The sequence below is a fragment of the Vipera ursinii genome (assembly GCF_947247035.1).
Source record: "Vipera ursinii genome assembly, chromosome: 1".
In the NCBI taxonomy this organism is placed as follows: domain Eukaryota; kingdom Metazoa; phylum Chordata; class Lepidosauria; order Squamata; family Viperidae; genus Vipera; species Vipera ursinii.
In genome coordinates this window covers 332,854,505-332,869,132 of record NC_139512.1, presented here as the reverse complement: position 1 = coordinate 332,869,132, position 14,628 = coordinate 332,854,505, and the positions used below count along the sequence as shown (strand labels likewise).

At 37.1% G+C, this 14,628-nt stretch overlaps 1 protein-coding gene across 1 annotated transcript in view; it reads left to right on the top strand.

Moving 5' to 3' along the window:
- Positions 1–7: 7 nt before the first annotated feature.
- The window catches only part of FZD3 (frizzled class receptor 3), a 40,014-nt gene continuing 25,393 nt past the window's right edge, over positions 8–14,628 (top strand). Inside the window, exons 1-2 of the mRNA XM_083353717.1 lie at positions 8–88; positions 11,377–11,845. Coding sequence (XP_083209843.1) covers positions 11,657–11,845 — 189 coding nt within the window. The 5' untranslated portion in view covers positions 8–88; positions 11,377–11,656. The remainder of the gene's footprint in view (positions 89–11,376; positions 11,846–14,628) is intronic.

The window sequence follows — 14,628 nt, the reverse complement described above, 5'->3', positions numbered from 1 at the left end:
TTCTTCGCCGGCATATTGTACTCGATGGACGTGGAGCGGCGGAGGCACCTGAAGGAGGAGGAGGAGGAGGCAAAGGAGCCGGAGGCAGGTACAGTAAACGGTGGCGGAGAAAAGGGACGGGTGTCTTTCATCCTCCTCCTTTTCCTCGTTCCTCAGCCGGTAGAATAGGAGGAGTCCTTCATTTTCTTCCAAAAAGGAAGTATTGAACGCTCCGCTTTTTCTTTTGTGTGGAGACCAGGTTCTCTCGCCCCATAGTAGCTGCCCGCCCCCCCCCCCCGAGCTAGGCCATTTGTGTTGGACTACAGTGCCTAACATCCTCCGTCTCAGCAACTAAAGGCAGGTTGCCTTCTCTTGCTCGCTCCTTAGGGACAATAAAAACGTGATTCAGCCTCTCCTTGCTGAAGGAGAGGAGGTTGTAGGAAAAGGCTGCAGGTATCTCTCTTTCTCTGCCGCTCTCCCGTCCTCTGGCCCCTTCTCTGTCTCTCCCATATTTTCTCATATCTTCAGGTCAAAGTGGGCTTGGCACTGAAAGACGAGACAGATTAAGTACATACCTGATTATGTTCTATCTTTGTAGATGGGGAAAGAAAGGGGGAGGATTAATGGAGGCTTTCTGTCTTTGTTTGCCCCATTTTTTGCCCCCCCCCACGATATGAGGGAGCACATAGTACATCATGAAATAATAATTGTTGATGTGACCATTAATTTTCTTAAAGCTTTTTACGTCTGACTGAACCTAACCTAAACCTCCATAGCGACTGTCAAACAAATAAGGCAAAATGTGTGAAATAAGATTTTTAAAGTGATATTTAATTAATGGTCAAATCTTTCAATGTAACTGAGCTTGTCTGTATTGAACCTCATTCTGGGGGCGGGGGGAGCAATTAAAGAAAACACAATCTTTTTGATTTACTAACTTGCGTCTCACATGTAGGCACTGAAATGAGGAGGAATGTATACTGAATTATTTTCACCAAGGATGTGTTTTGCAGGAGCTAGAAGTAATCCTGGATCAGAGTTGATTTAGAATAACCTTTTTAGATGGAAAACAACTTTCCATTGAGAAACTGATATTCCAAATAATCAATAGTGTATCATCTATAGTACACAAAGAAAAACAATGAGTTGCAACAACAAATGTGAAAATCTCTTTGCTTCTTAACTCTTTCTCTAGAAGAAAGAGGTGATAAATACATAAAGAACTCCTTTTGTGGATTGCCTTTCAGTCTTATTGATGCTGGAAAAGAAATTATAGACAGGATCCTCTGATTCCACAAAACATTTTTCCTATTCTTATGATATTTTAATACTGCAGAGATGCTTCCTTCATTGTCGCCACCATAATTCTAGCAGCAAATATATTTTACATAACAACTTTTACCCTACTTTAATTTCCATCCAGTAATGATAGAAGCAGTGCTTCATAGGAAAACTAAAATATTAAATATGCAAAGAAAAAGAGATTAGTGTTTTAATGGAGAAGGAGAAAATTATTAGTTAAATTTTACTGAGTGCCATACAAGGCATTGAGTACTAAGGAACATGTATGGGAAAGTTTTTCATTTCAGCAGATGGTAGTATAGAGAGTGAATTTCCTTTTTTTAATTTATAAGATAATTCTTTGGAAGATATTATAGAATAATCCTATAAGCAAAGGTTATTTAATGTGAATTATTTTTATTCCAATGATGCAATGAGAGATTCCCAAATCACTACTTCATAAACTTTTGGCAATTGTGGACTCCTAAATAAATATTTGAAATTAAAGATTTCAATTAAACATTTTTTATTTGAAAAACTAAGAGCAATTTTTTGATGAATAAGATCATTATTATAGTTGCATTTGTGTATGCTTCCCTTCCCTCCCTGTTTAAAAGCTATTTTAAGCTAAATTTTCAACCAAAAAAAATCTATGCTTTTTCACTTTTAAATTATTTTGTATATCCTGTGCCATAATATTAATTTTAGCACAAACATGATGGAATGATCTTCTGTAGAAATTTCTTGAGTACTAAGGTGATAGGGGCAAGTTGATCTCCACTCTATGTCCTTTATTAAGATACTCATCTATGTATTTTCTATTTGCATTTTTCTTTTTGAATTACTTATGCGGGATCACAATTGCAGTTAGCATCCACTTGCAGACTTAGAGTCAGTAACTTGAGATCTATTTTCTGTTGTCAGCTTTGTGAATTCTGGTGTATTGCTATTTTTATCACCTGTATGCTTCAATGAACTTTTTTTCAGCCACTGATTCATTTTCATGAACTAGCTGAACTTACAGAGAATCTAGGAGGTGGGCACTGAGGTGATTAGTAGACTTTGGTTTAAGCTCCTGTCTAGTACTGAGGATGGTGGGAAGCTGTAGTTGAAAATCTGGTAGACTTCTGCAAACCACTGATTATTTGACAAGACCAGGATAGAGGAATCATTGAACTAATTATTTTAGTGCTTTAAGAGATTATGCTCTATTTTGTGTGTCTGCTTTCTTTTAAAAACAAGACAGTAGCCATAAGAATAGAACAAACTTGAATAACAGAGTTGGAAGGGACTTTGAAGGTCTTCTAGTCCAACCCCCTGCTGAAGCAGGAGACACCATACCATTTCAGACAAATGGCTGCCCAATCTCTTCTTAAAAGCCTCCAATGGTGAAGCACCCACAACTTCTGGAGGCAAACTGTTCCCCGATTAATTGTTCTCACCCTTGGGAAATCTCTCCTTAGTTCTAGATTGGATTTCTCCTTGATAAGTTTTCATCCATTACTTCTTGTCCCGTCTTTAGGTGCTTTGGAGCCTCTTACATATTGGAAAACTGCTATCATGTCACCCCTAGCCCTTCTTTTCACTAGCCTAGACATGCCCAGTTCCTTCAACTGTTCTTCATGTTTTAGTCTCCAGTCTCAATCATCTTGTTTGCTCTTCTCTGCACTTTTCTAGAGTCTCAATATCTTTTATGTATTATGGTGACCAAAACTGGACACAATATTCCAAGTATGGTCTTACCAAAGCACTATAAAGCAGTATTAACACTTCATGTGATCCTGATTCTATCCCTCTTGTTGATACAGCATAGGATCGATTAGTTGACAATTAAGGAATCTGATTTTTCTTTCCTACTCATGTTACTGGATTGTTCTTTCATACTTAAATTTCAGAACTAGTAATTTGCTGTTGAAAAATTAAAAATTGTACCACTAACTGATAGAGTTCATCTTTGTCTAAGTTCCAGAGGTACATTATCATTATTGTCATTAGTGATTATATGAATCATTTCAGTAATATGCAGAAATATTGAGGGGTTTTTTCCTAAGTTACATGATCCTTACTATCATATATAATGAGTTGTTATGTGCTTGATTGTTGTATATGAATAAAATGTGAGTGGCAGCACAATTTAAATAATTGTGATGAGATTGAAAAGCTGGTAGTGCTGTTGGAAATTGAAGTAGCAATGTTTTATATTAGGTGGCAGTTCATATACTTTATTGGGCAGGGTGGTTGTTGGCTCCCTAATAAGTTTTGGGGGTCTGTTTTTTTACTGTTGTCACCTGTTTATTAATTTCATTTATTTGCTTTTGAAGTGTAAACTAATTTGGAGGTGAGCAGAATCTAAGTTATGTATATAAACATAAATACATAAATGTTTCTTAGTTGTATATTTTTGAAAATTGTATATGTTGAATTTCAGTAAAGCCTGATAGCTTGATTTAGTTGCCAGAGACCCTGTAAGAGATATCACCAAAATGTTTAATATGACAAAATATGAACATTATTAAATGGTCTGGAAATAATTATATTAACTTTTTTAATGGAAAAAATACCTTATATTTTTATCTTGATCCTATATACTTTTTGGCATATAGCCATAGATATCTTGAGTGATGAAATATGATCACATCAGGACACAAACCCTGATGCTGTGTACCTGTGTCATGGTACAGGACTTAAGTAAAGAAGTGTTTCAGTTGATTTGCATCATGCTGATGTGACACATGTTTTATCATTTGTTCACACTTGTTCTTTTGGAAATCTGTATATCAGTTCCCAAGATGTAATCTTAAGACCCAATGCAATGGCCATACATAACAAAAACAGTTTTGTTACAGAAAAATAATAATAAATAGTAAATTACAGAAAATTTATTCTAACATTTGTGGCCTAAATGCCTCAAGTAGTATTAAATATGTTTAGAAAATAATAAAGTTTTAATAGCAAATTAAAATTTGCATCTGCCCCTTTTAATTACTGAGATTGAGACTCAGCATACTGTTTATACAGTTGATATAGATTTGCCAGCCAATCAGTTTGAGTGTGCCAACTGCCATCTTTTTCAGCCAGATTTGTTTTCTAGGCAGAAATTATTTTCTTTGGATGAAAGAATCTTCATAAGTAAAACTGAGTTTTGAAAGGGATGGTGAAAGTAAATGCAACTAGAAAGGGAAGACTCAAGTTACCTTCCTCTTTTGTTAATTATGATTTCTTGGATGTTTCTGTGATTGAATAAATTCACAATAAATAATACAATAGTTTTCACTTATATGTAGAACTTTCTATTATGTTTGTTATTAATGGCTACTAGCCATAATGGTAAATATTACCGTACCTGCTATTCCAGATTCATTATGCTCTTTAATACAACTTTCTGTGAAGAAATATTGGAAGTAAGGACATTCTTGGCTTCTCTGAATCATAGGATAGTGGATTAGATAAGCCCTTTTTGCATCATATGAGAATTCTTATATCACCATATTAGGCTAACTATAGGAAATGAGGTTCTAATCATAGATTCCATTCCATTCCTTATCTGCAGTCTGAAAATTCCACATTATCATTTCTGTCATTCTTAAATTTTTATAACTGTATTGTTAGAAAAAACTTGTGTTGTTCTTTACAGATACTATAACTGTGCCTCTGTTTAAAGAACAGTCCAATACAAGTCAGCTTAGACATAAGGTTACTTAACAGAAGGACAGACTATCTAACCTTGCCAATAAGTATTTAATAACAGAACATTCTAAACTGGCGCAAGAATCCTTCACCATATATACTTTACCAGGGTGGATAATAATCGATTTTAAAAATCATTTTTTTTATTTAAATTGGATTTTTTTATTTTTATTGAATTTATTTTAATAAAATGCTTTTGGAGTAAAAATCTAAAGACAGTTTTCTATTTAAGGTGCATTAATAATTTAGTTTATTCAGCATAAAATGGAGCTTAGTTATGTAGCATGAGGCTGTATATTCTGCAGTATTTACATTTTTGGTAAACTCATTCAATGAATCCAAGCTCTGCAAGCTGAGATAACATGCACTGCATTGATGCATTCACACAGTTTCACAGTAACCATGAGATAAATCATAAAACAAAGTTCAGGAATATTCCTTTATCCTATTGCTTTGCAAATCTATGTACACTACAAACTGTATGATCGTTTGAAGAGAAATGCATCTGTACCAGGCTCTAAGTGTTTTAATTAAATAAAAGAATTTGAGTAGTACTCCAACTATGTGTGATTAAGCTATTAACCTAAAATCGGTTCTGATATCGCTGTTTTACTAACATGACAGCTTATTATTCTAAATACGAAACCTTCATTTTGTTTGCAAATAATAATATTAAAGATTCTAACTACCAGCTGTCAGGTCCGTAACAGTCCTGGATGAGTCCTTACATTTAAAGAACACTTGTCATTTCAGATCCATCATGGCAATGCCTGTTAGTGGGCATCCACTCACCTGCTACCCTCCACGTCCCTCACTTTGTTGTGTCACTGCCGCATCACCAGCCGTCCCAGTAAAGTGAATGGGACTGTTGGTGAGTCAATAGCGGGTCAGAGGAGGAGCCGCTGTGGGACAGAGATGACAGTTGCTCTTCAAAAAGTATAATTTAAATCAAGTTGATTGAAATCAAGCCTTTTTACTAGTGATTTAAATCGAGTTGATTTAAATGAAATTCACCCTGACCATTACTATATATAAATACTAGTTTTCTGTTTAAACAGTACTAATTATGCTTAAACATGAACCTGCATCTGAAAATAATCATTGCTTTTTTATTGCTATATTTAAAGCATTATAGTTTTTAAAAATATTTATGTGATTATGTATGGAAGCTGTATACTTTAAAATAAGAAAATTAGAAATTAATATATAGGTCCTATGTCCTGAATCTTCTATTAATAAATTATTTTGGATGATCATTAATTTTAATCATGTGCAAGGCCCAATATATTTCTCTGAAAAGATGTTCTAGTTTACTTCCAAAGTATATTAAAGAGAGAAGACTTATATATTATGTTTTCTTAGTGAATCTGAAATAAACTTCTTGCTTTAATGGTAAATTATTACTGGGGAAAAATATTTATCAAATTAAGGTACTAAACATTTTACTCTCAAATCTTAGTTTTCCTGCCAGATAAATATAGCAGGTAACTTATATTTTTGGCATAACATTTTATAAACTTATAATTCCCTGTTGGTTTATCTTAAATGACAAAACCACTATTAAGCATGACAAAATGACCATACTACATTTAATATACTGAAGGGACTATTTAGCATTGAGGACTAAATTTCAGGGGAACATCATCCTATCTCCAAAGTTATGTAAGAAAAATGTAAATATAAAACTAACATTTAATCTGGCAAGATTAAGAGGTGGTGGTAAGGCCCCTCCTCAAGAAACCGGCACTGGACCCAGCTGTTTTAAACAACTTCCGTCCTGTCTCCAACCTTCGCTTCCTTGCGAAGGTCGTTGAGAGCGTGGTGGCACGACAGCTCCCTTTGAACCTGGAGGAAGCTGAATATCTAGATCCGTACCAATCGGGTTTCAGACCAGGGCACAGCACGGAGACGGCATTGGTCGCGCTGGTGAATGATCTCTGGCGGGCCCGAGATAGAGGTTATTCCTCTGTCCTGGTCCTATTAGATCTATCAGCGGCTTTTGATACCATCGACCATGGTATCTTACTGCGTCGTCTTGAGGGGCTGGGAGTGGGAGGCACCGTTCTGCGGTGGTTCTCCTACCTCTCGGACCGTTCGCAGACGGTGTTGGCAGGAGGGCAGAGGTCAAGCCCTAGGCCTCTTAATTGTGGAGTGCCTAAGGGTTCGGTGCTCTCGCCCCTCCTGTTCAACATCTATATGAAGCCGCTGGGAGAGATCATCCGTAGCTTCGGGGTGAAATATCATCAATATGCTGATGATACCCAGCTATTCATCTCTACCCCGAACCAACCCAGTGATGCCCTTGATGTGATGTCCCATTGTCTGGAAGCAGTACAGATTTGGATGGGAGAAAACAGGCTTCGACTCAACCCGGCCAAGACTGAGTGGCTGTACATACCGTCATCTCGTTTAGTCCAAGAGGTTCCATCTCTGACTATAGGAGGAGAGATGTTACCTCCCATTGATAGAGCACGCAATCTGGGCGTCCTCCTAGATTCACGACTCAGTTTTGAAGATCACATTGGAGCCGTGGCTAGGGGGGCATTTGCACAGATTCGTCTTATATACCAATTGCGCCCCTTTTTGGACCGAGATGCCCTACGTACAGTCACCCACGCACTCGTTACCTCCCGTATTGATTACTGTAATGCTCTCTACATGGGGCTGCCCTTGAAGACCACCCGGAGGCTTCAGCTGGTGCAGAATGCGGCTGCACGGGTTGTGATGGGAGCTCCCCGATACTCCCATATTACACCCCTCCTGCGTGAGCTGCATTGGCTACCAGTTGCCCTCCGGGTGAGATTTAAGGTGCTGGTACTTACCTTTAAAGCCCTACATGGCTTAGGTCCGGGATACTTGCAGGACCATCTGCTGCCGGGAACAAATTCCCATCGTCCAGTACGCTCACACAGAGAAGGCCTCCTCAGGGTACCGTCAGCTAGGCAATGTCGACTGGCGACCCCCAGGGGGAGGGCCTTCTCTGTGGGAGCGCCAACCCTATGGAATCAGCTCCCCCCTGAGCTTCGGATGGCCCAAAACCTCCAATCCTTTCGCCGCGGCCTCAAAACACACCTGTTCCACCAGGCTGACCTAGACTGACAGGCATTTTAATTAATTAATATTTAGTATTTTTAATTCATTTTTTAAATTCTCTAATTTTTTATTGCACTGATGTTCTCAATTTCATTTTATCTTGATTTATGTACTTATTATATGTTTTGTTGTTAGCCGCCCTGAGTCCTTCTGGAGATAGGGCGGGATATAAATCCCATCAATAAATAAATAAATAAACTGGTTTCCTGTAGTGACCTACTAGATAGTTTTTGAAAATTCAGCGAGACTTGGAAAGAAAAGTATCCTTTGCTTCTTAAGCAGTTTTTCATTTGAAATATCATATTAGATATCCAATAGTGCAGAATTTGCAGAAAGTAGATAGAATTTTTATTTTCTCTCTGTATTAGGATTCCTATAATGAATGTGAATTATGAGGGATTCAGGGCAGGTAAGTATTATATCATATTAAATTATGGAATTTAATGACAAATGATAGAGATAACCAAATACTATATTTTCATCATTTAGTTATGTTTCATGTTTCCCGTCTTCAAAATCCTATGTTTAGTACTTTCATTATGTTTCTTCCACTTTTAGATTTTTTTTGAAAGGAGGGAATTACCGGTATTATTATGTGTGGGAAATCTACAGATTAATCTAGACAGGGGAAAGATTAAACATAATTAAATGATAAGAATGTGATATTTGGTTATATGAAGCTATCTTTGTCATGTTTTGTAAAATTCATGCTGATTTGTTCTAACCTGCAAATTCTGCTGGAATTGAATTATTCAGTTGGCATATTGTTTGATCTTCTCTGCAATAGCCATGGCTCTTATTTCAGTTGTTCTATAATAGCCTCTGCAATTCCTTTACTCTCCAGGTTGTACTTCGCACACAGAGTAGTTTTGATTTTCTTATTATAGGTAATCCTTGAGTTATGACCATAATGGAGCCTGACCATCACTGTCATAACTTGTGACAGTCATAAAGTGGGTCAGTCATATGACTGATCCAATTTTATGACCTTTTTTCTGTGGTCATTAATCAAATCATTGCACTTGTTAAGCAAATGCCGTAGTAGTTAGGTCAGGGGTCAGCAACCTGAAACAGTGAAAGAGCCACTCGGAACCGGTTCCCTCACAAAAGGAAAAACTGGGAGCCGCAAAAAAATGTGTGCGCATGCGCGTACATGCACACATGCGCAGAACAGGGTTTGACTGAAGAGTGGAGCCAAGGCGAGATATGCACCTACCCTGCATATTTGAATTGATTAGTTGAAATTTTTTAGTCCCACTTTTTTTTGGACTGCACATGGCAGAGGACTGGGAGCCGCAGGAGATGGCTTAAAGAGCCGCATGTGGCTCCGGAGCCGCGGGTTGCAGACCTGTGAGTTAGGTGAATGCCACAGTAGTTAAGCAAACCAATGGTTTGCTATGGATGCAATTTGCCAAAAGTAGAAGTAAATGTTGGTTTTTGGCAAAATCATAATAAAACCTGGTCACATGACCATGGGATGCTGCAAAGGGTTGTAAATGTAAATATCCCCTGGTCGGGGGACCGGTATCCGGCCGTGGCTGTACAATCAAGCAAAGCCCCATCCGCGGGAAGCAGGCAGCACACAAAACCACGCCCCCTCCTGTCCATGGAAAAATCTCGTAACCGGTCCCTGATCCCCAAAAGATTGGAGACCTCTGACCTAGGGTAAGCGATCAGTTGTAAGTCAAGGACTAGCTGTTTTCTAGTTTCCTTGTCTCAAATTGCTCAAATCTATGCACATTTTCTTTATCCAGTTCCAAGTGCATTTTCCTTTTAACTTTTCCTTTCTTAATGACTTTATTGCTTCATATTTTAAGCCTCAATTCTTCCATTGTTACATTAGATATAGCATACATCAGCTGGTTCATTTGGGTCACAATTTAAATCACTTCATTAATATTTTAGTGTTTTAGCTAAACTTCTGTTTAATTTCAATTTTGCCAACCCTATTCTTTTGGCTTCTTTCCTTTTGATTAGCTTGATTAGCTGATAATACAGTATTTGAGGTTCTTTAGCACTTTAGCATGTTTTTTCTCCTTGTTCTTCACTGAAATCAATAGTCTGTTTACTATATATTGTTTTTTGCTCACTCTGCAAATTGGTATTATTCATAGTTCTGAATAAATCTGAATTTGTTTTTAATTGCTTCCAGTTCAGTATTAATAAAGAATTTGTGTTTCAGAATTACACACTTTTGGTCCATAAATTTCTGCTCATTAATCACTAAATGCAAATGTCTTTTTTTCCAAAGCTGGTACATTCACTTTTGAAATCTGCATTTCAGTGGTTCCGATTAGTAGAAATATTCTATAATTGACTAGTTTTCTTCCTTTGAACAAATTCTTCATTTTTATTGCCTTCCAGTAGCCTGTCAGCTCCACACCTAGTTGCTTAGCAGGGGGAATAGCACATTTGTCAATGAATATCTAGTAGCCATAGCATCCAATGTGACTTTTGGTAATCTGGGCAACAGTTGATCCAGCATGAAGTTCAAATTATGTATTCTCACAGCATTGAATGGGGGGGGGGGGTTGGGTTTAAAACAGATTATATCTGATTGTTCAGCTGATATGGTTGCATTTGTTCAACATAGCCCTTGACATCACTAAAGCGTTCAAGCCCCTCCACCATGACGAAGTACTATTTCTTTGGAGGAGACTTTTATTTATGATTGGTCACATAGCCCAATGTTTAGGCTAGATCTGGTATTTTATTGAGTGCTTCCCAAGGACCCAGAATAGGCAAATATTTGATAGTGTAAGAGATATCATTGCACAATTGAAAGTAATGCATCTTTCATATATTTGGCATACATTTAATAAGTAATAAAGTATTTATTGCATTTCTGTTTCCTATTTATTTAGATGTACACAGGAACCCCTATTTATTTATTTGTATCCCACCATTATTTTTACAAATAACTCAAATGTGGCAAACATATCGACCACATCCTATTTTCCCCACAACAACAAACCTGTGAGGTGAGTTGAGCTAAGACAGAACGACAGACTTAAGGTCATCCATTTGGCTTTCATGGCTAAGGCAGAAGTTGAACTCACAGTCTCTTACTTCTAGCCTGGTGCCTTAACCAGTTAGGCACCCATCTGGCTCTTATATCGATTATAAAAAAAGTTTCTCCTCAGATTGTATAAATTTTTCGCTTTTACATCAATTATATCCCTATGATAACCCTATGAGGTAGATTGGGCTACAAAAGAATGATTGCTCCAGAGCCAACTCTGTGTGCTCCATGGTCAGAACCTGAGCCTATGTCTTTTTAATCTATGTCCAGTATTACTTTGAACTTTAATAATGTATTTATGTTCTTATCCTTAGATTATTGATAGAAGAAAAAAAGCTGTCAACGTGAAGTCTGATTGGGAATGTGGTTAGTCAATATATTATGATGATACAATACAACATGCATGGTGGTATGGAAGAAAAAAACAAGACGAAGTACCTTAGTGTTTTGGAAATAAAAATATTCCATTGCACAATGCTAAAATCTATTAGTGTGAAGAGTTATTCAGTCTCTGAAGAAACTTAAAATAAAAAGTTGAAATATCCACCAATGGCTGATAAATAATTTGGAGACCCTCATGACTGTTGCAGAAGAATGGCTGTAATTTGGATGATCCATTATCTTTGGCTTTTGGCAGTTCTAGCAAGATGCAGTGGTGGCCACAGCCTATTCTCATGTGAACCCATAATCTTGAGGATGTGCCAAGATCTTCCGTACAATACCACATTTATGCCTAACCTTTTGAATCATTATGATCAACAAACAGCAGCTCTAGCAATGGAAGTAAGTATTTACATTCAAAATATAAGTCAAGATCTTCACTACAGTTCAGAATTATTAACAGAGAACAACTTAAATGCATTTACTACTTTTGTGCTATTTGGGGGCATTTACAAAGCATGAAACCTTCATGAGGGGTCATCACATGTATGTTCTCTGGATCCAGAGAGTTTTATTAATATATAAAATCGCTTTTTATATTATGAGTGATGAGAATTTTTAAAAATGAAAATATATAACGTGGATAAGTGGCTGTCATGGATTAGTGCCAATTTGTACTTATTTTTAGTAAACTGCTCATGAGACAGTTTTTGATCTTGAGGAATTATAGAGTTAAACAAGTACACCCTATGCTTTGGTGGATCACATGCGATTAATGTTGTTGGTAATCTTTACAAAACAAATATTTATATTCTTGAAAGAATTTCCAACTGGAATGACGTTTTTTGAAAGGGAATATATTTTCATGGGGGCGGGTTTCTAATTGAGACTGCAAAGATTCTTCTGGAGATGTTAATTTATAAGATGATGAAAGTGCCGATAGGGAAGAATGTAGGGGAACCATTATACATGGTAAGAGACACAAAATAAAACATACTGAGAGACACCAAATGGAAAATGAAGAAGATATATCTAGTGCCTCATACCTTTTTTGTACTTCACTAATGAGATCTGCTCTCTTTCCAAGAAGGAAGGAGAAATGGAAGAATCTATTTCTTATTTTTTTCTAATATCTTTCTATAGCTGTTATAATGTAGACCAGACATGTCAAACACAAGGCCCGGGGGCCAGATCCGGCCCATGAAGTGGTTTCATACAGCCCATGAAGCCATCCTGGAAACAGTGAGGGAATGGCCCCCACTGCCTTGGCCCTGGCCCAGAGGCCCTCCTTCTGCCAGAGACCCTCAGATCTGTCCCACTCCTACCCAGGCCCCCATAGGCACCCTTGATGTGAACGATGGAGAGCTGGCCATGCCCACCCAGTAGGCCATACGCATTCTAGCCATGCCTACCCAGTAAGCCACGCCCAGCCAGGCCATATCCACCCAGCCCCCTGAGGGCAACTGCAATGCTGATGAGGCCCTCAATGAAATTGAGTTTGACACCCCTGATGTAGACCAATTCCATAAACACTCTTTCTACCCAAAGTGAATGGTGCAATCTGTAAGAGGTAAGGCAAGAACTACCTGTTTCCAAACTAAAGAAAATGATTGTGTAACCATAACTCACTCACTTGCTAAAGCTATCAAATATTTGCCAATTATATATTAATTTATAAAGATGACTGGAAGAAGCCTAGATTTTAAATTTTGCAGCATAGACCTATTGTCAGAATCCATTTATATTTATTTTCCTAGGATGTGGATTGGGGTGGGTCCTGACACGTATAGAGCCTAGCCAATGTAATGTTCAAGGCTTTACTGTTAGCAATATTTCCAAGTACTGCCTGGGCATCTTCTGCAAAGTCTAGACAGGAGCTGAATTAAAAATTTAAACTCTGGAGCTTTGTGATTTACTTCTGGCTCTAGGCATGAATCTTGATATAATTTAACTTTAGTAAAATGATGTCTGCCCTCCAGTGCTATTTTCTTTTGCTCTTCCTCCTTTAAGTCCCATGTGTACTTTCAGAATCAATTCTAGAAGTTCAAAAAACCCTCTGAAGTAGAATGTAAGAACATTCTATTAACCTGAAATTATTTTCAGGTGGAAAAATACAATACTGGAATCTATTTAAAGACTCTTTGGTACTTCACCTGTAGAAGGCTGATGGCTGTGCTTGGCTTGTTTGCTCTTATCTTTACATGATACAGGCCTATATTGCCTCATGTGTGGTACCTGGTACCATGAGAATTATTTCACTCAGTCAAAATGAGGACACTCAGATGTAGATTGTATAAAATTATAAATGGGATTTTTCAATAAAAATGCTTCCAAAATTCACAATATATAAACAGTAAAATTACACATTCTGAAAGAATATATTATCATCTACTCTTCTAAGATATGGGAGAAAATTTGACGTTGGAGTATAGAAACTTTGGGGGAAAATTGTGCCTGAAGAATATGTATTTTCCTCCTGTACTTCATCTCAACTTTGTAAAACAAAAATCTTACTCCATCTTAAAAATGAAATGTCATTATGAAATTTGGGATTTTACGTGAGGTAAATACTAGGATTTGGTACAATAGTATTGTCATTTCATATCAACCAGTTAGTATTGACTGATGTTAAAATTGTAGCATCCACACTCTAAAGCCCTCAACAGCATATCAGCATCCCTTTAATTCTTTTGCATTTTTTCCTCTGGGCTTGTATTTTCTGCAGGTTCAGAAAAAGATGCAGCCTCGCTAAGGAGGTACTGATAGATATCACATGTCCACATTTATTATGAAGCTGGTTTTTTAAAAAAAATATTATCAAATGAATATTGAATCCAAAGCAATCCACACGATATATTATTCCAGTACAGATTGAAATTTGATTTGCTTGTTATATCTTGCAATTTAGACAGATTTTTTCCCAGAAGGTTCAGATTTATAACTTTTTTAATCAAACTCCTCAAGCTTTCACTGATAAACATTTACATCTATTGACAGGGGTACAGTTTATTTTCCATCTTGTGCATTTTTGTAGCTTTATGTCCCTTAAATTTTAATGGTTGAGGCTGTAACTTTTTGAAAGCTAAGGTGCTTTGTGACTTCTTTATATAAAACATTAGGGTTGCATTTGTAGTCTGAGATATCCAGTTTGTATAAGCCAGGCATGTCAAACTGCCAGCCAATGG